Source organism: Crassostrea angulata, chromosome 10 (genome assembly GCF_025612915.1).
Source record: "Crassostrea angulata isolate pt1a10 chromosome 10, ASM2561291v2, whole genome shotgun sequence".
NCBI lineage: Eukaryota > Metazoa > Mollusca > Bivalvia > Ostreida > Ostreidae > Magallana > Magallana angulata.
This window is the reverse complement of record NC_069120.1, coordinates 50631772-50653311: the sequence shown is the minus strand read 5'-3', so window position 1 is coordinate 50653311 and position 21540 is coordinate 50631772. Positions and strand designations below refer to the sequence as shown.

Sequence of the window (21540 nt, the reverse complement as noted above, 5' to 3'; positions counted from 1 at the left end):
GAGCTACAGCTAGTGTCCCTCATAGTAAAAATCTGCAATTTACGGCGCACTAAAAAGTGCGCTAGTTTTTGACTGATTAATCTTATTTTCGAACACATTCTTCTCATATAGGCTATTTGATTTCAAAAAATTCCGCAGCCATTTTACTACAGATATCATCACTTTCCTTGCCTCTGATATTCTTTTAAACACCATCACCAGTCCCGTAAAGTGAAGTGGTGCAGTTTGTTTACATGTAAAAATGACGACTCTCGATCTGGACGTGAATTTAACATAACATTTTCCGAGGTCGATTAGCGTGTTTCGGGGAAAGTCTGAGACAAGGAAAGAAACGATATCAGTAGAAAATTGCATGAATAATTTAATCTTATGGTGCTATTTTTTCACAGAATTTGTGTGTAAATAAGGTTAATCAGTACCAACTGTGCGCCGTAAATTGCAGATTTTTACTATGGGAGGCACTGTAGCTCCCAAGTCGTCCACCCAATTTTTTCAGGTCGGGGGCTTCAGACCTGCAACTAGAAATTATCACTTGCTTCTACTTGACAAATTCTATGGTCGGGCTCGAAATTCGGATAATTTTTTATTTTGTAATGGCCAATGTGTGGCTATGACAGTGACCAAAGTCAAGCTAGCCAGCACTAACTCCAACGCACTAACAAAAATTTCATAAAGATTATCGGCTATTTTCAAGCTTTTTCCGATCCCGATGTAAAACAACTAAAATAAACAGATCGCCCTGCGCCCAAACTAGGACTTGTGCTCATTAGGTGAGCCCGGATTCCTTGGGGGAGGGGTGTTCCCTCGAGGATTCCGGACCCAAATCAGGCACTAGTTACCCCGTTTCTTGGCGCCCGTGCGCTAAGTAGACCTTAAGTGAACAAATTATTTCTGTTATGTAGGGATCTAAACAAGGCGCCCTGCGCCCAAACTAGGACTTGTGCTCATTAGGTGAGCCCGGATTCCTTGGGGGAGGGGTGTTCCCTCGAGGATTCCGGACCCAAATCAGGCACTAGTTACCCCGTTTCTTGGCGCCCGTGCGCTAAGTAGACCTTAAGTGAACAAATTATTTCTGTTATGTAGGGATCTAAACAAGGCGCCCTGCGCCCAAACTAGGACTTGTGCTCATTAGGTGAGCCCGGATTCCTTGGGGGAGGGGTGTTCCCTCGAGGATTCCGGACCCAAATCAGGCACTAGTTACACCGTTTCTTGGCGCCAGTGCGCTGAGTAGACCTTAAGTGAACAAATTATTTCTGTTATGTAGGGATCTAAACAAGGCGCCCTGCGCCCAAACTAGGACTTGTGCTCATTAGGTGAGCCCGGATTCCTCGGGGGAGGGGGTGTTCCCTCGAGGATTCTGGACCCAAATCAGGCACTAGTTACACCGTTTCTTGGCGCCAGTGCGCTGAGTAGAGCTTAAGTGAACAAATTATTTCTGTTATGTAGGGATCTAAACAAGGCGCCCTGCGCCCAAACTAGGACTTGTGTTCATTAGGTGAGCCCGGATTCCTCGGGGGAGAGGTGTTCCCTCGAGGATTCCGGACCCAAATCAGGCACTAGTTACACCGTTTCTTGGCGCCAGTGCGCTGAGTAGACCTTAAGTGAACAAATTATTTCTGTTATGTAGGGCTCTAAACAAGGCGCCCTGCGCCCAAACTAGGACTTGTGCTCATTAGGTGAGCCCGGATTCCTTGGGGAAGGGGTGTTCCCTTGAGGATTCCGGACCCAAATCAGGCACTAGTTACACCGTTTCTTGGCGCCAGTGCGCTGAGTAGACCTTAAGTGAACAAATTATTTCTGTTATGTAGGGATCTAAACAAGGCGCCCTGCGCCCAAACTAGGACTTGTGCTCATTAGGTGAGCCCGGATTCCTCGGGGGAGGGGGTGTTCCCTCGAGGATTCCGGACCCAAATCAGGCACTAGTTACCCCGTTTCTTAGCGCCAGTGCGCTGAGTAGACCTTAAGTGAACAAATTATTTCTGTTATGTAGGGATCTAAACAAGGCGCCCTGCGCCCAAACTAGGACTTGTGCTCATTAGGTGAGCCCGGATTCCTCGGGGGAGAGGTGTTCCCTCGAGGATTCCGGACCCAAATCAGGCACTAGTTACACCGTTTCTTGGCGCCAGTGCGCTGAGTAGACCTTAAGTGAACAAATTATTTCTGTTATGTAGGGATCTAAACAAGGCGCCCTGCGCCCAAACTAGGACTTGTGCTCATTAGGTGAGCCCGGATTCCTTGGGGGAGGGGTATTCCCTCGAGGATTCCGGACCCAAATCAGGCACTAGTTACACCGTTTCTTGGCGCCAGTGCGCTGAGTAGACCTTAAGTGAACAAATTATTTCTGTTATGTAGGGATCTAAACAAGGCGCCCTGCGCCCAAACTAGGACTTGTGCTCATTAGGTGAGCCCGGATTCCTCGGGGGAGGGGTCTTCCCTCGAGGATTCCGGACCCAAATCAGGCACTAGTTACACCGTTTCTTAGCGCCAGTGCGCTGAGTAGACCTTAAGTGAACAAATTATTTCTGTTATGAAGGGCTCTAAACAAGGCGCCCTGAGCCCAAACTAGGACTTGTGCTCATTAGGTGAGACCGGATTCCTTGGGGGAGGGGTGTTCCCTCGAGGATTCCGGACCCAAATCAGGCACTAGTTACCCCGTTTCTTGGCGCCCGTGCGCTAAGTAGACCTTAAGTGAACAAATTATTTCTGTTATGTAGGGATCTAAACAAGGCGCCCTGCGCCCAAACTAGGACTTGTGCTCATTAGGTGAGACCGGATTCCTTGGGGGAGGGGTGTTCCCTCGAGGATTCCGGACCCAAATCAGGCACTAGTTACACCGTTTCTTGGCGCCAGTGCGCTGAGTAGACCTTAAGTGAACAAATTATTTCTGTTATGTAGGGATCTAAACAAGGCGCCCTGCGCCCAAACTAGGACTTGTGCTCATTAGGTGAGCCCGGATTCCTTGGGGGAGGGGTGTTCCCTCGAGGATTCCGGACCCAAATCAGGCACTAGTTACCCCGTTTCTTGGCGCCCGTGTGCTAAGTAGACCTTAAGTGAACAAATTATTTCTGTTATGTAGGGATCTAAACAAGGCGCCCTGCGCCCAAACTAGGACTTGTGCTCATTAGGTGAGCCCGGATTCCTTGGGGGAGAGGTGTTACTTCCAGGATTCCGGCGCCAAATCAGGCACTAGTTACGCCGATTCCTGGCGCCAGTGCGCTGAGTAGACATTAAGAGAACAAATTATTTCTGTTATGTAGAGATCTAAACTGGGCGCTCTGCGCCCAAACTAGGACTTGTGCTCATTAGGTGAGCCCGGATTCCTTGGGGGAGGGGTGTTCCCTCGAAGATTCCGGAACCAAATCAGGCACTAGTTACCACGTTTCTTGGCGCCAGGGCGCTGAGTAGACCTTAGGTGAACAAATTATTCCTGTTATGTAGGGATCTAAACTAGGCGCTCTGCGCCTAAACTAAGACTTGTGCTCATATGGTGAGCCCGGATTCCTCAGAGGAGGTGTAGTTCCTCGAGGATTCCGGTGCCAAATCAGGCACTAGTTACGCCGATTCCTGGCGCCAGTGCGCTAAGTAGACCCTAAGTGAACAAATAATTTTTGTTATGTAGGGATCTAAACTGGGCGCCCTGGGTCCAAACTACATGTAAGACTTGTGCTAATTAGGTGAGCCCGGATTCCTAAGGGGAGGGGTAGTTCTCGAGGATTCCGATGCCCAACCAGGCATAAGTTGCACCGTTTCTTAGCGCCAGGGCGCTGAGTAGACCCTAAGTGAACAAATTATTCCTGTTATGTAGGGATCTAAACTGGGCGCCCTGCGCCTAAACTAAGATCTGACTTGTGCTCATTTGGTGGGCCCGGATTCCTCAAAGACGAAATAAAGCGATCTAAAACGTGTCAATGTTTTACAGTGAGCACATATGACAAACGTTTACCTGGATAGAAACCACGTGATTGTTTGAAATAATTTATTCCATGCGTGAGTTCAAACATGGGTCACGAAGGTAATAGATTTCGCTTGCTATACATAATTCCAGTACGTAAGATTAACGCAGTTATCGCCCTTAGACGGAAGGTGGCGCTATCGTCGACCGCCATTACGGTGCTGACAGTCTACATTCGATTGATACGATGCCGTACGAAAAAGGAGGTGGGAGACATTGTGTTGTCTTCAACTGTACCAATAATCAGAGAAAGTTGTATAGATGGAAGATGGAGGAATGCTCTGATCACGGGAAAAGACACGAAGATTGTCCTTGCCAAGCGCCTTTCAGGATGTTTTGCATTCCAGCGCAAGTAGATACCAGATTGCGATGGCTCAAAGCTATCAATAGAAAGGATTATCAACCTGGAAAAAAGGACCAAGTATATCTATTATGTCGCAATTTATCAGTTATCGTCTTTTAATTTTTAAATTGATCTTATTAATTTCATATCTGAATGACATCGTCGATGATAACAGCTGAATATGCAACTGAATATGCAATATATGCTGACCATATATATCTACACATGTACATGTATACACATGTATAAATACCACATGTGTTCTTTTATTATATATGTAGACGTATAAGGTATTCATTAACATACATGTTTATGTATAAATATGATATATGACTGTGCATCTTTACAGTTTTCATCAGGGTTAATTATAATTTTATCTTTTAATGCTAACAGGTCTGTTCAATTCATTTCCTTGATGGGTGTCCAACCAAACTGAACCCTGACCCACAATTACATATGGGATATCACAAAGAGGTTAGGGTGCAAAAAATTACATGTTTGTCATACATTTTAGTTTGAATTTTGTTTAATCTACTTTCAGAATGAGATACTTGCAGTTAATGTGATTCACATATTACTATGACTATTATTAGAATAGTTTAGTATTTTCAAACTGTCAAATTAAATAGCAGTTTGAACTTACATGAAGCTATTTTGAGTGGTCATACTTTCACCAGTGATTGCCTGCTGGCGGGTACAATGACTGTGTGGGACATGATTGAAGTTAACTATGGATGCAGGATCATCCTCGGGTATGTAAAAACACAATATGTGTTCAGATATGTATGATATATTACTATGTATGATTTTTAAATAGATAAAGCAAGGTAGGAGAAAACTGGTAAGGGACGTGTCTAATCAGGAGGATCAGCAGGAGCAGGATGAAGAAAGTGGCCTTATATGCATAGGAGGAGATGAAGCAGCAGCAGAAGCCACAGACATGGAAATCAATACTCCCTCAGCAGCAACAGCTTCTACCCAGACACCACCTGTTATTGTTCATCAGTGTGGGGTGTCTTGTGTTACCTATCGACCAAAATCAGATGCAACAACTCAAACAATTGATTCATTGCATGACCACTTATATTGTCTACAATTAACATCTAATACTGTAGGTACTCAAACAACACGTGAACTTTCATCTTTCAAAATTTTGACAGAGAAAGATTCAGTGTTTTATACAGGGTTGTCACTGACAGTATACTCTACTTTAGTAGATATAATGAGGGTACATGGCAATGAATTACCTTATTTATTGTCCATCGATGAACAAGTTTTGTTAACGTTAGTTAGATTACGTTTAGGGTTACAGTTCCAAGACTTGGGGAAAAGATTCGGAATTTCCCATCAGCTTGCTAGTAGAATTTTTAATTCATGGATAAATATCCTAGCTGTTCAGTTGAAAGATTTGATAATGTGGTTGCCAAAGGACACAATTCAAAGATCTCTACCAACTTCTTTTAGGAACACATATCCTAAAACTACATGTATCATAGATTGTACAGAAGTGTACCTTCAGAGGCCATTGTCCCTGAAAGCCAGGACTGCAACTTACAGCAGTTACAAGTCGCACAACACATTAAAATTTCTTGTTTGTATTGCACCAAATGGTTACATCATGTTTTTGTCAAAGTGTTATGGGGGCAGAGCAAGTGATAGATTTATCACTAAAAAATCAGGGTTTTACAACTATTTGAATCCAAATGATGAAGTTATGGCTGACAGGGGATTCACAATAGGTGAAGAACTATTCAGTTTACATGTTGGGCTTAACATTCCTTCATTTTTACGAGGTAGAAAGCAGCTTAGTGAAAAAGAAGTTATCCAATCGCGTAGAATAGCATCAGTGCGCATTCATGTTGAAAGGGCAATTCGTAGAATGAAATCTTACAGAATTTTGAACAGCATTATCTCAATAAAGTCAGTCAAAAAAATGAACAAAGTAGTGAAGGTAGTGGGTGCTCTTTGTAATTTGAGACCTCAGCTTATTAAAGATTAGAGGTGCTCATGCATAGTGTAGAATTTTTACATTGTACTTTTTTGCTACTTCATTGCTCTTTTCTGAAGATAACAAGAAATTATGTACAAGTGTAAAGACTGTTTATTTTTGTTTTCACAAAGTTGAACACAATTTTTCATACTTCTCACTGAAAACAAATCTGCCTTGTGAAAAATCATCAACAATTCTAACAAGTAGATGATTGAAATAAAATGCTCTGATTCTTGGTAAAATATTGGAAACAAAAGTTTCGTTATATTGTACATCAATGCACACTGAATCCCCATTTTTTGCAAACCATGTAAAATATTTGCACATTGATTTTCTTGTACAGAAAAGTTGCATTTGTATTTGTGTATAATATCCATTTCTGCCTGACTTATTAACAGTGATAGTATCATTTTCTTTACAAATGTCATAACTTTTGTTGTTTAAAAGTTCATCAATTGATTTTACTGGACATTTTATTTCTAAAAGCATATCATCATCAATTGTGCCATCAGGACTTGCAGACAGAAAAGGTTCATCTTTATTTATAACAGTACCACAATTTTTAACTTCCAAATCAAATTTCTTTTCAAAGATTTCTTTGGCTATTGGTTCTGATACTTTTCCATGTTGTGTTGCATTGTTGCCCTTGAATCTAGGATATAAATGGTTTGTAACAAAATTTTGTGGATTTGCTTTGCTTGTTTTTGGTACTTTGTTAGCCACAGATGCTGGAATTCTAACCTTGCGACTATCAAACCACAAGTCAGAATTTTGTTCCGTAGTATTGAGACAGACTTCATCAATTTTGTTTTCAGACAGATGAACATATTTTCTATAAAAATCTCTACAAGGCTGACACTGAATATCAGCAATATTGATTGGATTTGAATAATCAAGCTCATGATTCCCATGATGCACATCTTTTGGGTTACTTGTTTTTCCTGCAGATGTGCTTAACTGACAGGGCTCAGATAACAAAATCTTATTTATAATTGTGCCCTTGCACTGAAAAATTTTTGAAAGGCATGATGAATGTGAAAACTCAACCAATTCATTGTGTGATTCTAATTTCTTAAATCTAAATTCTTTTTGAGGTTTACATCTCACAATAATGTTATCTGTATTTATTGGTTTGTTTTTATTTGGCCGTGAAAAATCAATTTCTTTGAGCTCCGCCTGATGGTCAACTGCAGAGGATGTTGCTCCCTTGCCCCAAGACACTGGGAAATCTGTAACAGATTTTCCTGCGAATCCTTGATTCCATGCCATGACAACAGCATATCCAATGGCTGAAATATGGCTGCATCCTCTTCCTAAACCTGCTGGGCATGTGCAACTAGCATTCTCAATCTTGTAGCTATCTTCTCCATCGGATGCAATTAAAATCCATGCATGATAATCTGCACGTCCGACTCCAGGCTGGGATGGAGATACTTTTGCTTTCAGGAAAACATTTTGTCCAACATTTATACTTTGAATATCTCCTAGCCACCTGGAGTTGACATAATTTTGTCCCCAAAGAGATCTAAATGACTTCATTTCTTTACCATCATAAGCTTTTGAAAATATCAAGTAGTCTACTAAATCTTCATATAAAATATGAGGCCAGCTTTTCAGATCATTTGTTTTCCAACCTGGGTCAGATTCATTTGGTGGATCTGCAATTTTTAAATATTGTTATTTATTTCAATTTTGTTCATTATGCATAACTTTTTGGCGAAAGGAAAACTAACAATTAAAAGCAACTTATTATGAGGAGTTGCTGGTTGAAAAAATACAAAAACATTGATAACAAAATTTTAATGCATGCAAAAATTTTGAACTGCATAAGAAATTGGAGATCCACCAGCATTCTCTTCAGATTATCACACTTCACATTACGGGATTTGATTGTTTGTATAAACCATCCAATTATATACTCAAATTCTCGACTCAATGCGTAACTTTCATTCAAGTCAGAGAATTGAGGGATGTAAATAAAATAAACATTTACGTTAAATGTGCGAGGTGGGCGGGTACGGATCCAAGTTTTACTGTGTAATAAACAAAATTACAAACACAGAAAGACCAAAAACAAACAGAACGTGAATTAAATGAGGTTTAAATATATATTTACAATTCTTTTTATCCATCACAATGATGTTCCACACACAAAACGAGACAAAGTCGACGTAGTAAATATGACACTTGTTTACCGTTGTCAGCACCGTAATGGCGGTAAATCACGTGATCGTAATATGGCGCCGCCCATAAATTAGGTCAGAGAATTAAGTATAGGAAAAACCTTGAAATTTTCATACGTTTTTCATTTTTTAGATACCAGCCTAACCGAGTACAAACTTCTTACTTTCACAGGAGTTTACTAAATGTATAATGCGTATATTGTCTTTTTTACAAGTTTGTACTCGGTTAGGCTGACAGTAAACAAAGGCTTTAAAATGAATGCCTGTCCTCGATTTACTATACAAAATCACGAATGTCTGCTGACCCCTACTATGTTTTAAAGCTTCGTGCTTTTCATAAACAATAATTTCTGCGCTAAAACTTGTTAATTCTTATGGAATAGATATCAATAGATAATGTTAAGGAAAAAAATATGCTTAATTTGATTCTTCATTTTTTCACTTTTCACCGGGGCCCATAAGTGCACTCGTCCAATTTTACGTGAATAGAGGCGTGAAAAATTGGTTTGCTATAATGATCTATATAGATGTGCCTTAGCCTGACGGAAACGGAAAGTCATAAAATAAACATATTGTTTAAATTGTTATCATCAAAATATGCATTAATTAATGCATACAATGTTTTCTATAACGAAGTTTGATTTATTTCCCTACAGTCTTATGCAATGCCTGTACAAGTAGTTTGAAGAAAATTTAAGGTATGTCAGTATTCATGTCGATAAGCTTGAAGTATTCTGATACATGCACTTAATTTTAATTCACAATGTACATGTGTCTTGTAGCATTTTAAAAATGTTTTTTTCTTCAGAATTTTGTATATCATCATGTTTATGGGTAACAATTAAATGACTTTTTTTTTATATAAGACTGTATAATAATTGATTATGCATATGTTTTCATCCGAATATGAAATTTGGAACAAATGTACGAGTATAAACAGGTCATTAAAATATTATTCATAATTTTAAATAAATCATAATAAATGTATGGGAATGGAAATAATATTTAACCCTACTTTTGCTATAAAAATAAGACTGGTAAAAATCGTAGTTAAAGAGTGGATGCAGTTGGGTAATGTACAGTTCAAGCAGATACCGGTAATTTATGTAATTTTGATAAAAAAGATCCCCCAAAATAGATATATGCTAACTATATATACATTTCTATTTACATCAACACTCCATTACATTACATTATAATACAGTTATATGTTTTGCTCCAAGGCAGGTGCGAAACATCGAGGTGGGAAACATCTCATGACGAAACAGAATAGGTGCGAGCCATCCCGGATTCCAATAATCGATTACGCATATTGCTTCCGAAAAAACGCCACCTGGCGTTCATTTGTGCGTCCGCTTGTTTCATGTTGATGTATGTTCGTTTTACATTTATGTCTGTTGGTTTTACTTTTTGTGTTTGATTTGTATTTAAATATCTTTGGTTGATTTTATGTACATTTATTTTGCAAAGAAGACTTTTGGTTTTGCACTTATGGTCATTGATAATATTATTTTAGATTGCTGAATTTAGTTTATCGTTGATTTTGTAAAAATGTATTTTTTGCCCTTTCCGCTGCCCATAGTAGTTGTACCAGAAGACACATACACCACTCGGACCAATGACCAACACAAAGTATGACCAGTGACCAGTGACGAATAACAAGTCCCCTTGTTATACGTTAATGGTTTGACTACCGCTGTCTTCCATGTGGTATATATCATAGGCGTCGGAACCGGGGTGAGGGGGGGGGGGGGGCGCTAACTTTTTTTGCAAATTTATACATTCCAAAGGCCTTTTTTTGCTTGTCAATATATTGTACAAGTCTAGCCCCCCTTTCAATTTGATTCCGACGCCACTCATTTTTTTTTTGGAAAAACTTGTTTTAAATACCTACAAAAGGTGTTACCTAAATTCCTCCTGTTTCCGAAGCGGAAAAAATCGACTACTACAAATGGTGGAATCAACTCCCCCATACTCTTTGTCGACTCCCCTGCGTTAGGGGTTGTATATGATGACTGAGGTAAATTAGTAAATGAAATATTTTTAGAAAGTAATCAACATTTTTGTATTTAAACTTTCATTTCAAATTTGCCAGTTTAAACTATATGTAAATACTATAAAATTTAAGCACAGTTACGCCTTTTTGGACATTTTCATTTGGACAATACTGTCCACCGTTTAAATGCCCAGTTAACTCGTACGTTTATTATTTCTTATTAGAGGTATGAGAAGGTCGTTGGCATTTGCAACGGCTTATTCCCCCAGATTCTTTCCGATTTATCATGTTGACGATATTCATCAAAGTCTCTGATGAATTATAAACCTGTTATTCTCTAAGTAATTCGTTAAATATAGCCCCAAATTCGGCTTAGTCGGCTGCTTGTTTTTACTTAATTAGGAAGAACTTGATCTCCTGCCTGCTTCAGTTTTTCACTTTGGACATCCTTCCAACTTCCCATTTCTCAAAAACGTTTGCTTCTTGTCTTTACAAGGCTTACGTCCAACAAATATCAAGTTGTTGATTTGAAATGTTTACTATCACGAACCGGAGGTCGTACATAAAATTTCTAAGTGTTATAATTTTAACGATATTTAAAAAATAAAGAACAGAATTCCTTAAAATAAAATATGGTTTGTCCTTTAAACATGCTTATGAAGCGTAAGAAGTTTGATAAACATGCATGCGAAGGTTTTTTATGAATTTTGCTAAAAAAGATGGATGGACACACACAAACACATACGTACACACACACACGCGCGCAGCACCGATGATATATCCCCTTCGTAACAAGTTGCGGGAGGGGATAATAATAGTTCAAACTATAGATATTTGTTTGATTTCTTCAAATAATCAATTATCATGCCAAATTTGAAGATGGTGGGATAAGATAGCGCAAATGCCCATTCGGTTCAGTCGTGAAATACATTTTGAATTTATTTTTTCCCAATTAAATCCATTCAAATATATTATAATACAATTTTTCAAAAGTACAATTTCTAACTATATTTAGTTTTTAAAATATTCAACAAACGATAAGAAAAAAAATATTGTCTTAAATTTTGGTGGCATCGATATCGAACCCAGAACATAAAAAACCTAGATATCTAAGGTTAGTTTATGTCAGGTGCTCTAACCGCTGAGCCATTTCAGACACAATAAGGTACGCTGATTTAATACTAGGAGTGACTTTGGCCATGAATTTACGGACTTGTATTATTTTTTCAAAACGTTCATTGTTGGGACACCAATGTATGGTGGGTCGTCTCTCCACATTTTTGTTGAATAAAATCGGTTTGTTTTCCATTAGACCTAATTTAGATTATGAGAAAAATATGGAACACAGACCCACTCCAATAAAGAAAATGCCTTAAAATTCTAAAAAAATGACACTACTTGCATGTTTTGATACGTATACGCCGGTTTGAGTTAAAATATTCCAAGTATTGAACATATTTATAGGTTACAAATAAATGATATGTTAAATATACATTGTTTTAAATAGGGTTTTTTTAATGTAAGATTTATTGATATTTTAATTTTAATTTTTCAGTAGCTTGTCCAATCGTGTATGGGCATTTTACACGCCTTATCCACCCATCTTCTTAAGCAAAAATTTCAGGAAAAATATCATTTCTGTTTTGAGCCCTACATTTTCAAACCATGGTATATGACATGGGTCACAAATAAAATAAATAAACATTTTAGGTCTTTTGTGTGATTGACATTTCTAGCATTTCTGGTGACAACGTCCTTAAAAGTTGCAATAAAGACTGCTGAAGAGTTCTATCAACAGTATACATATCAACAAAACGAGAGAGAGAGAGAGAGAGAGAGAGAGAGAGAGAGAGAGAGAGAAAGAGAGAGAGAGACCGGATTCCTCGGGGGAGGGGTGTTCCCCCTAGAGGATTCCGGAATATATATATATATATATATATATATATATATATATATATATATATATATATATATATATATATATATATATATATATATATATATATATATAATGTAGCGATATCGATGTAACCAATGATCCTGTTAGATGTTTGGATGTTTGGATTTTTTCATTGGATATAATAAAAATCTAATGAGCACAAGTCCTTGTTTAGGCGCAGGGCGCCTCGTTTAGATCTTAGATCCCTACACAACAGCATTGGCGCCAGGAATCGGTGTCACTAGAATCTAATTTGGTTCCGGAATCCTACAGAGAAACACTTGTCCCCTGAGGAATCCGGGCTCACCTAATGAGCACAAGTCCTAGTTTGGGCGCAGGGTGCCCAGTTTAGATCCCTACATAACGGATATAATTTGTTTACTTATGGTCTACTCAGCGCACTGGCGCCAAGAAACGGCGTAACTAGTGCTTGATTTGGCATCAGAATCCTCGAGAAACTACCCCTACCCTGAGGAATCTGGGCTCACCTAATGAGCACAAGTCCTAGTTTGGGCGCAGAGCGCCTTGTTTAGATCCCTACATAAGAGGAATAATTTGTTCACTTAAGGTCTACTCAGCGCACTAGCGCCAAGAAACGATGTAACTAGTGCCTGATTTGGCACCGGAATCCTCGAGGGAAAACACCTCCCCCAAGGAATCCGGGCTCACCTAATGAGCACAAGTCCTAGTTTGGGCGCAGGGCGCCTTGTTTAGATCCCTACATAAGAGGAATAATTTGTTCACTTAAGGTCTACTCAGCGCACTGGCGCCAAGAAACGGTGTAACTAGTGCCTGATTTGGCACCGGAATCCTCGAGGGAAAACACCTCCCCCAAGGAATCCGGGCTCACCTAATGAGCACAAGTCCTAGTTTGGGCGCAGGGCGCCTTGTTTAATTCCCTACATAAGAGGAATAATTTGTTCACTTAAGGTGTACACAGCGCACTGGCGCCAAGAAACGGTGTAACTAGTGCCTGATTTGGCACCGGAATCCTCGAGGGAATACCCCTCCCCCAAGGAATCCGGGCTCACCTAATGAGCACAAGTCCTAGTTTGGGCGCAGGGCGATTTGTTAATTTCAGTTGTTTTACATCGGGATCGGAAAACGCTTGAAAATAGCCGATAATTTTCGCTGATACTAAAACAAGTCCCACGGGGAAAACAAGTCCCACGTAAGTCCCACGGCAAATGCAGCTATATATCGATATAAATATGATTGATTATGATTAAATGTGATAAAATAATTATAATTCACACAACAAAATATTTTTATAAGCTTTTATTACGGATTTATCGACGAAAAATCAGAGATGTTGGTAAAGTTAGATAACTCGTACGTAGAATTCATACGGTAGCAGAAGAAATCTATATGCCCGCCGTTTAATTGATGGATAATTTTAATTTTCTCCAACAAAATAAAATCTAATAGCAGTAAAAAGTTGACTTTATATTCATTAATTAACACAAACTAAGTAAAAATCAGGTAAGTAGACAACTCATACGCAGAATGCATTCGCCCGCCGAGAAAAGAGCACTCCTGCCGCTTACCTGATGGGTTATTTTAATGTTTTATATTTTCTAACTTAAAAATGATCATATTAATAAAAAAATTTTATTATGCCTTCACTGAGGCTTTTATGATAAATTATAATACAGTGAAAGATTTAAGAACTAGTCTATACGAAACACACAAGCCCGAAGGAATGTACATGTGTACGCTTAAATTACCCTTGTCGAATACCTACCTATATTAAGGATAATTATGATTTTTTCATTACCTTAGTTTTTTTTTTTAATCAACTGTACGTACGAGGGTTGTTAGAAAACTTCGCGGACAGTGATTTACGGCAAAATTACTGTGAACTTTGTAGGATGGCGTATTTTTATTAAATGACTACCATTTGAAAATAAGTATGCAAAAAATCATGTGAATTTAATTTTTTTCCCCAAAAGATACGGCGATTTTTACTTTGCGTGAATTAGATTTACGGAGCAACATTTCATATTTCCACGAAGTCAGGTGACGTCAAACAACTGAAAGTCAAACATGTTACTCTTTTTCAAAGTAAACACCTTTCAGTTCCACACACTTTTTAAGACATTTAACCGATTTATAAGATGCACGTTCATACCATTATTTGTCAAGCATTTGTATAATGCCTTTTGTGGCATATCGTAGATCATTTAGGTCCAAAAATTTCTGTCTACACAGTTTCGACTTCAGATGAGGTAAATAATCGAAATCTATAAGTGCAAGATCCCGGCTGTAGGGGGGGGGGGGGGTGCTGCAAGGGCTAAAAAAACCCAGTTTTTCCATCTTTAAACCTCTGTGGCTCAAGTTGTAAACGTTTTTCCTATAAAAAAAAAAATAGTAGCATTCATATAAGAACCCTTTGGTCTCCATCGGAGATTTTCCTGCGTGCATACAAAATTAAATGACGGCCCGGTGCTCCAAGATGTCCATAAATATAACAGACGTCAAAGTTTTTGACTCATTTTTCAAGCGTTGTTCGTCCAATTTCGGCGATAAAACGGTCAGAAATTCTTCAACTTAAAACTTTCATAAATTGACCCTCATAAGTTATTGTGATGTCATATGAAATATCGTTTAAAAATATTTTTATGCACTTCAACGGTACATTTTCTTAATAAGGAAAAATGCGTACAAAATATAAAAAATTAAAAAAAAAAAAACTGACATGCTCCGTGAAGCATATTCATCAAATAATTAAGCTGTATATTTTTTATGGTGCATTTAAAACAAACAAAACGTTTCATATTTCTTAGAAAATAAAAGTTAAATCTGAAAAGTTTCGATAGTATTATGTAAATAGTCCGCTCACAAGTCAACTTGTCCGCGAACTTTTCTAATAACCCTCGTATACATGATTATTATTAATATTAAAACGTAATAAAAACCATCCGTTTATCCAGAATATTTTTGAGGGGTATATTCAGGTTTGTTAAGGGAGGGGATCGAGGAAATTTAAGAAATTTGATTTGTTCCACGGGGGCGGAACTCCAACTCCCCACCCCCGAATCCCATCTAGATTCAGCTCATGAAAAGTATGTGATCGAAAATCATCTACAAAGCCAAAGAAAATTTCTTACATCTTCTCCAAGTTTTTCAAGATGTAAACAGTTACTAACATTGTACAGAACTGATTGTGTATATACGAAAATGTGCGTGCACTTTGCTTTAAACGTATATTCTTTCTCCATATAAATTTACTAAAATTATGAATTTTGGAGAACAAATAATTATAAAATCTGGAATGCTTACACAAGTACGTTAGCCTGTTCTTTTTCATTTCTAGATCTAAGACTTTCACTGCCTAGTTCACTAAACTATATGTAAATCTTCAAGTCCTGATTTTGTTTCTAAAAACAAACATTACATACGTCATTCATAAGACTGTAGCAAAATTTTACATTGCATGATATCAGTGTAACGAATGTAACCGGGAATATTTTGGTTTCAATTTTCAATGGAGGAAAAAAAAAGCACCCGGTTCAATGTTTAACGTTGTAAAATGATTCAACTCAATGACATGGCAATCTTCTTGGTTAATATATGTCTGGTCTGTTTAGTAAATAATAGTGAATTATACTTTCCTTTACAAAAACAATTTTGTTTTTCTGTATTTTATAAGCTTCTCGAAGATAGTAACACACGTTTAAATGTTTATGGTTATGAATGTACTATAGAAATTATACTTAAGTTTGACTAGTTAAAACACTGATGGCTTATAATATTTTTTGATTAAGTGTTCAGTGTAAGTGTACATGATATATATAAAGATTGAGTGTTATTCGTCTTCAATTTCATATAGATCACATAAAGATTACATATCAGTTTTAATTGGGTGTCAGAAACTCTGATAATTCTGTTGCATGTAGCGACCTTGCTCTATCAACGGGAATAATAAAAGTGGACTGCATAGAATTTTGAAACATAACTTTTTTGTGTTTCGTAGATCTACATTTGAGAGAGAGAGAGAGAGAGAGAGAGAGAGAGAGAGAGAGAGATGGTGTGGGGGCTGTGTACACGTTGTGCTTCACGGTCGTCTCCCAATATACAGGTAGGTAAAGGTCTATTGTTTCTTAAGCGACAAAAAAACCGTTCAATTCACACAGAATATACAAGAAACTAACACGTGTATATATACACGTGTATAGGTAGAGCCAACGATCACCAATCATCTTTGGACATGTAGCCCGCCCCCCCCCCCCCCTTCCACTAGCCCCAAATATTATAGTAAAGTAGTAAAGGAAATAATGAGCAAGTTATTTTGTAATTAGTACATGATTTATAGAGATAAAAAAAATACATTAATCAACGTGTTTGTGTTCAGATTGTGACAATGGTCCCGCTTCTTCTTTTTTTTCTTTTCTTTTTTTTATACAAAACTCTGCGTGTAACCGTTTGAGGGAAAGTGAAGTGATAATTGTTTGTTGTATGAAAAACATTTACACATGTCAATAAATAAATGTATATACATTAAAAAATCAATAATATTTGGTAATGCAGCCATGCATTATTCTTGACTTTCTTTTTATCAGGGGCGTATATACGTCCCTGTTTTTATCAAATGTAAAACATTTCTCGACCTTCGATTCATTCTGTTCAGTGTGATTCATTAAAATTGTCGGAATGACATTTTGCTTTTCGAACATTTAGAATGTGAATGTTGCAGTGGAACTCTTACCGACTCGCTACAAAAATATTAAAATATGTCTATCAGTTTGAAAATGATTGATATTTTGGCACAGATTTTTTGTGCATGTCCTATAGCTATTTATTTATTTTCCTACACATTCAATCCCGTTTGCTTGATAGTTTTCTCTATACATGTATTTTAATTGTATTGAAAATATACATGTACTAGAACAGTTAAACGCAGGTTCAACTACATATATGTATATATATAAGTATTTTTCTCTCTCGATGTTTGTATGGTTTTTCCGTTATTGAAGAAAGAAAGAAAGAAAGAAAGAAAGAAAGAAAGAAAGAAAGAAAGAAAGAAAGAAAGAAAGAAAGAAAGAAAGAAAGAAAGAAAGAAAGAAAGAAAGAAAGAAAGAAAGAAAGAGAGATGGATGGAGAAGACAGAGAAAGAGATGAAGTGAAAGAAGGAGGGAAGACAAAGAAAGAGAGAAAGAAATGCATGTTTATAAATATACAAGTACATACTTGTATACATATACGATTGTGTGATTCTAGCTGTTATTATGAATAATTCGATAAAATAAGAAGTCGAAAACATTTATTTCAGTAGAAAGTTACTTTTAAGATATGTATAGATTTCCATAGGTTTCCGAATAAATTGGGGGAATATAATGGAAATTTCGAGAAAACAGCTTGATTCCTTCCTGAAAATTGACAAGCAAACAACTATATATTTATACTTGTTTTTAAAGCCTTCTCTTTTATCGTAAGGGTTTCGAAAAATATGACGATCTCTGCTGGTTTCTATTTTTGAAACACGATTTTTCATTCATTATGTAGAAAAAAACATTTAAAACAGAGTTGGTCTTTAGACCCAAAGATCGTGGAACAGTCTTGTGAACGGTAAGCTGCCGTAGACTAGAATGCATGTTCTTGCTGACAATAACAATTTAATAACAATACATCTATATGTTAGTATAACTCATGAACTTCCATCAAATACAGGTATTTATTTCAGTCATCATTCTTTTTTCTTTTCTTTTTTTTTTTTTTTGGAGTAGATGCAAGATTTTTTCTTTTACTTTTAGGAAGATTTTTACCACTAACAGACTTTTCATGAGCTGATCTAGATTGGATTCGGAAAATAGGGTGGACCCCCCCCCCCCCCCCGGGAAAAAAAAATCAAATTTCGTAAATTTTCATCGTAAAGTGACCAAAAATATGCCTCGACCCCCTCCCCCGACAAACCTGAATACCCCCCCCCCCCCCACCCCCCAAAAAATACCCTGAATGAACGCATGAATTTACTGGGTGGGTTTAAATACAAAATTTACACATGTCGGAAATTTTGTATTTACACCCACCCAGTAAATTCAAAATTTACAACATGACAGTTCTTAGAGAGAACAGAACTGGGTCAAACTTAAAAGGAGTGATATACGGACTATATAAAACTCGTATCACCCAACTTCATGTAATATAATAAATTAATCACAGCAATAAGTAAACTTCTCTTCTGAACATAATCATAAGGCAAAATGTTAACTTTACAGCCATCTGAAATATTTTACAAATAAAATGACATAACTATAAATGGCAGGCGTACATTTTAAATCCACAGTCGTACGAATTCTGTGTTAGAGATTTCCCTTTATTTTTAAGTCATTCGCGCTTTTTTTTTTTCTAAATTTGCGTAAAGAAATTAATAATTTTATCTATGCATTTTTTAGTACAATGAAATAAAAGACTAACATACAAAAAATAAATAAATAAATAAATACAATAAAAAAATAGCAATTAGTTGTTTAGATTATGGATTCTGCGTAATTTTTTTTTTACTTTCATGATTTTTACTAATTTAGTGAGTGTTAATTAATAAATGTGGTATTTTTTTTTATCAATATTAATATGTTCATTTTTTAAGTTAGAAAATAAAAGTAAAACATTAAGATCGCCCATCAGGTAAGCGGCAGGTGTGCTCTTTTCTCGGCGGCGAATGCATTCTGCGTAGGAGTTCTCTACTTACCCAACTTTTACTTAGTTTGTGTTATTTAATGAATATAAAGTCATTTTTTTTATTGCTATTAGATTTTATTTTGTGAAAGAAAATTTGAATTATCCATCAATTAATGGCGGGTGTACAGATTTCTTCTGCTGCCGTATGAATTCTACGTACGAGTTATCTACCTTTACCAACATCTTTGATTTTTCGTCGATAAATCCGTAATAAAAGCTTATAAAAATATTTTGTTGTGTTAATTATGATTATTTCATCACATTTAATCATAATCAATCATAATTATATCGATATATAGCTGCATTTGCCGTGGGACTTATGTGGGACTTACGTGGGACTTGTTTTCTCCGGGGGACTTGTTTTAGTATCACCCGATAATTTTTATGAAATTTTTGTTAGTGCGTTGGAGTTAGTGCTGGCTAGCTTGACTTTGGTTATGACAGTGTTAGTGTGAGTGAGTGTCTGTAAACAATATTCTATTTATTTTCTAGAAAGCTATGTCTTCTTCCATATTAAGGAAGAGCCTACAACTTTTTGAGGAAGATCAACCAAAAGGAAAAGGTAATGACTTCACACAACTGCTAACCGCTCATTCACCCATGGGCATTAGACTAATTGTTAGATACTTTTTAAACAAATCAGTCACTATCCAGGAATAATGACATCTCACGGTTTTTTTAACACTCTACCACCCCACCCCACCCCAGCCCCATTTAAAAAAAATGGGCAACGTCAATTCTTATTCTGGTCGTAATCTAAATCACGGTGAATGAAAAGTTGAATAGGAAACCATCATTTTGTATGAAACAATGCGCATGCCTGAATGTAATGAGAATCTGTTAAGGTTTCTAATTTAAAAATCATCGAATCATATCTTAACTTTAAATTCCATGATAAAGTGTGTGTGTCAGATACATATGAATGTTGTTTCTCCATGTCAGACAAATCAAAGGGGAGAAGGAGTAAAGCTGTAGAGGTCTCCTCTAAGAGGGGGATCAGGAAGCGGAGAAAGCGGACAGCAGACCATGTCGGGAAACCCAAGTCAAGCCTATCCAAGGAGTCAGCCCTAGGTAATAATTAATAACCAAACTGTTTAATTTTTATTTTGGGAAATGTGTCTAGCGCCTAATGATGTACCTATCTTTTTAAGAAGGCTAGAGGGTTGTGGCCATTTTTAGACTAAATTTGATATCCATGACAAGAATAATGCTTTAAAAAGATTTTGGAAAATACTCAAATTAAAAAGTTATATATTTTTCTTCTTTGCTAAATGATACGAGTAGTTTATAGCTAGACAAACCATATCTAAAATTTCAAGGAATGGTAAATATAATGGGTTTGTTGATAACTTGGCCTCCATTATGAACAATCGTGTATTGTAAAGATGTGAAGCTCTTATTGTATTTCATATGTAGTCTTTGGTGTTTGCACATGTATGTCCCTTATTTGTATTTTGTGATAATTTTATGTTGTAGAAACTTATAATAGAAACAAATCTGTGGATCTTACTGAAGACTCCCTGTATTATCTTAACCTGATTTCCAATGTTGGAGGTAAACCTGATGCCAAGACAGTCAATACTGTAAGTCAAACAGATTGTAAAATAGGAATGTTTTATGTGCATTCTTTCTATGAGTTATGATATAATTTCTTTTTGTTTTTCAGGATAATAATGGAAAATTTTAGTGTTATGAATTTGCCATTTGATGAACGAATTAATTTTCCAAACGTATATTAAAAGACTTAATTTATTTTGGCCAGACATGTCTTGAAATTGTTGAATAATGTGAAAATTTAAATAAAAAAAAACCTAATACATGTACCAATCAATTTTAGATTTTGGAGTACAACAAAGGGAAATTATCAAGAAATCAGAAGAAAATAGAAGAAAAACCAAAAGAACAGTCTATATTCAGTGACAAGGACTTTGAAGACTTTAGAAAGGAATATCTAAATTCTTGATATGAATTTAAAAAATAAACCATGTACATTTTAGGCATTATTTAGTACTTCTGGACTTCATTTATTGGTCCAAGTTTTTGCTGCTCATTAGGTGATTACTGGAATGTTTACCAGTGTTTGTTGATGAGGTTTGAGCTGGCTACTCCATCAGTAATTGTGACCAGAGGATTACCGTTAACATGTAATAATTGTATTAATACATGTGCATATGACTTTTCAGGGTTTTTTTTTAAAGAATGATTAATCAAAACTATGATAGCTCATTTTCTCATTTTAAGCATGGACTTTCTTTCAAGTTGCAATAAAATGTCAGTCTTTTTTCAAATGTGTGGTTTTTATTTATTTTTCTTTTTACGTATATTGATATTGAATTTGGTGTAGAATATTTGGGACAAATCTTAAGCATTGAATGCTTATTTTTGGATGTCGTCAGTCCTATGACACACCAAGCATGCAGACAAATTGAATTCTGCACGTTAGCCACTATAAAGCC

General features: G+C 36.6%; 2 protein-coding genes across 3 annotated transcripts; both read left to right on the top strand.

Annotated features, from left to right (window-relative positions):
• The first annotated feature begins 579 nt into the window (after positions 1-579).
• LOC128167208 (active regulator of SIRT1-like) lies at positions 580-21372 on the top strand. Of its 2 annotated transcripts, XM_052832784.1 has the most exons (5): positions 580-619; positions 19531-19646; positions 20027-20155; positions 20561-20667; positions 20922-21372. In XM_052832784.1, the coding sequence occupies exons 2-5, from the start codon at positions 19583-19585 to the stop codon at positions 21045-21047; spliced, it is 426 nt and encodes a 141-aa protein (XP_052688744.1). In that variant the 5' UTR covers positions 580-619; positions 19531-19582; the 3' UTR covers positions 21048-21372. The 2 variants fall into 2 exon arrangements, with proteins under 2 accessions (XP_052688744.1, XP_052688742.1); XM_052832782.1 differs by lacking the exon at positions 580-619 and having other exon boundaries at positions 19477-19646.
• On the top strand, positions 4037-6334 carry LOC128167207 (uncharacterized). Its single transcript, XM_052832781.1, has one exon. It carries the CDS (start codon positions 5236-5238, stop codon positions 6292-6294), a length of 1059 nt encoding a protein of 352 aa, XP_052688741.1. The 5' UTR covers positions 4037-5235; the 3' UTR covers positions 6295-6334.
• Positions 21373-21540: the final 168 nt, after the last annotated feature.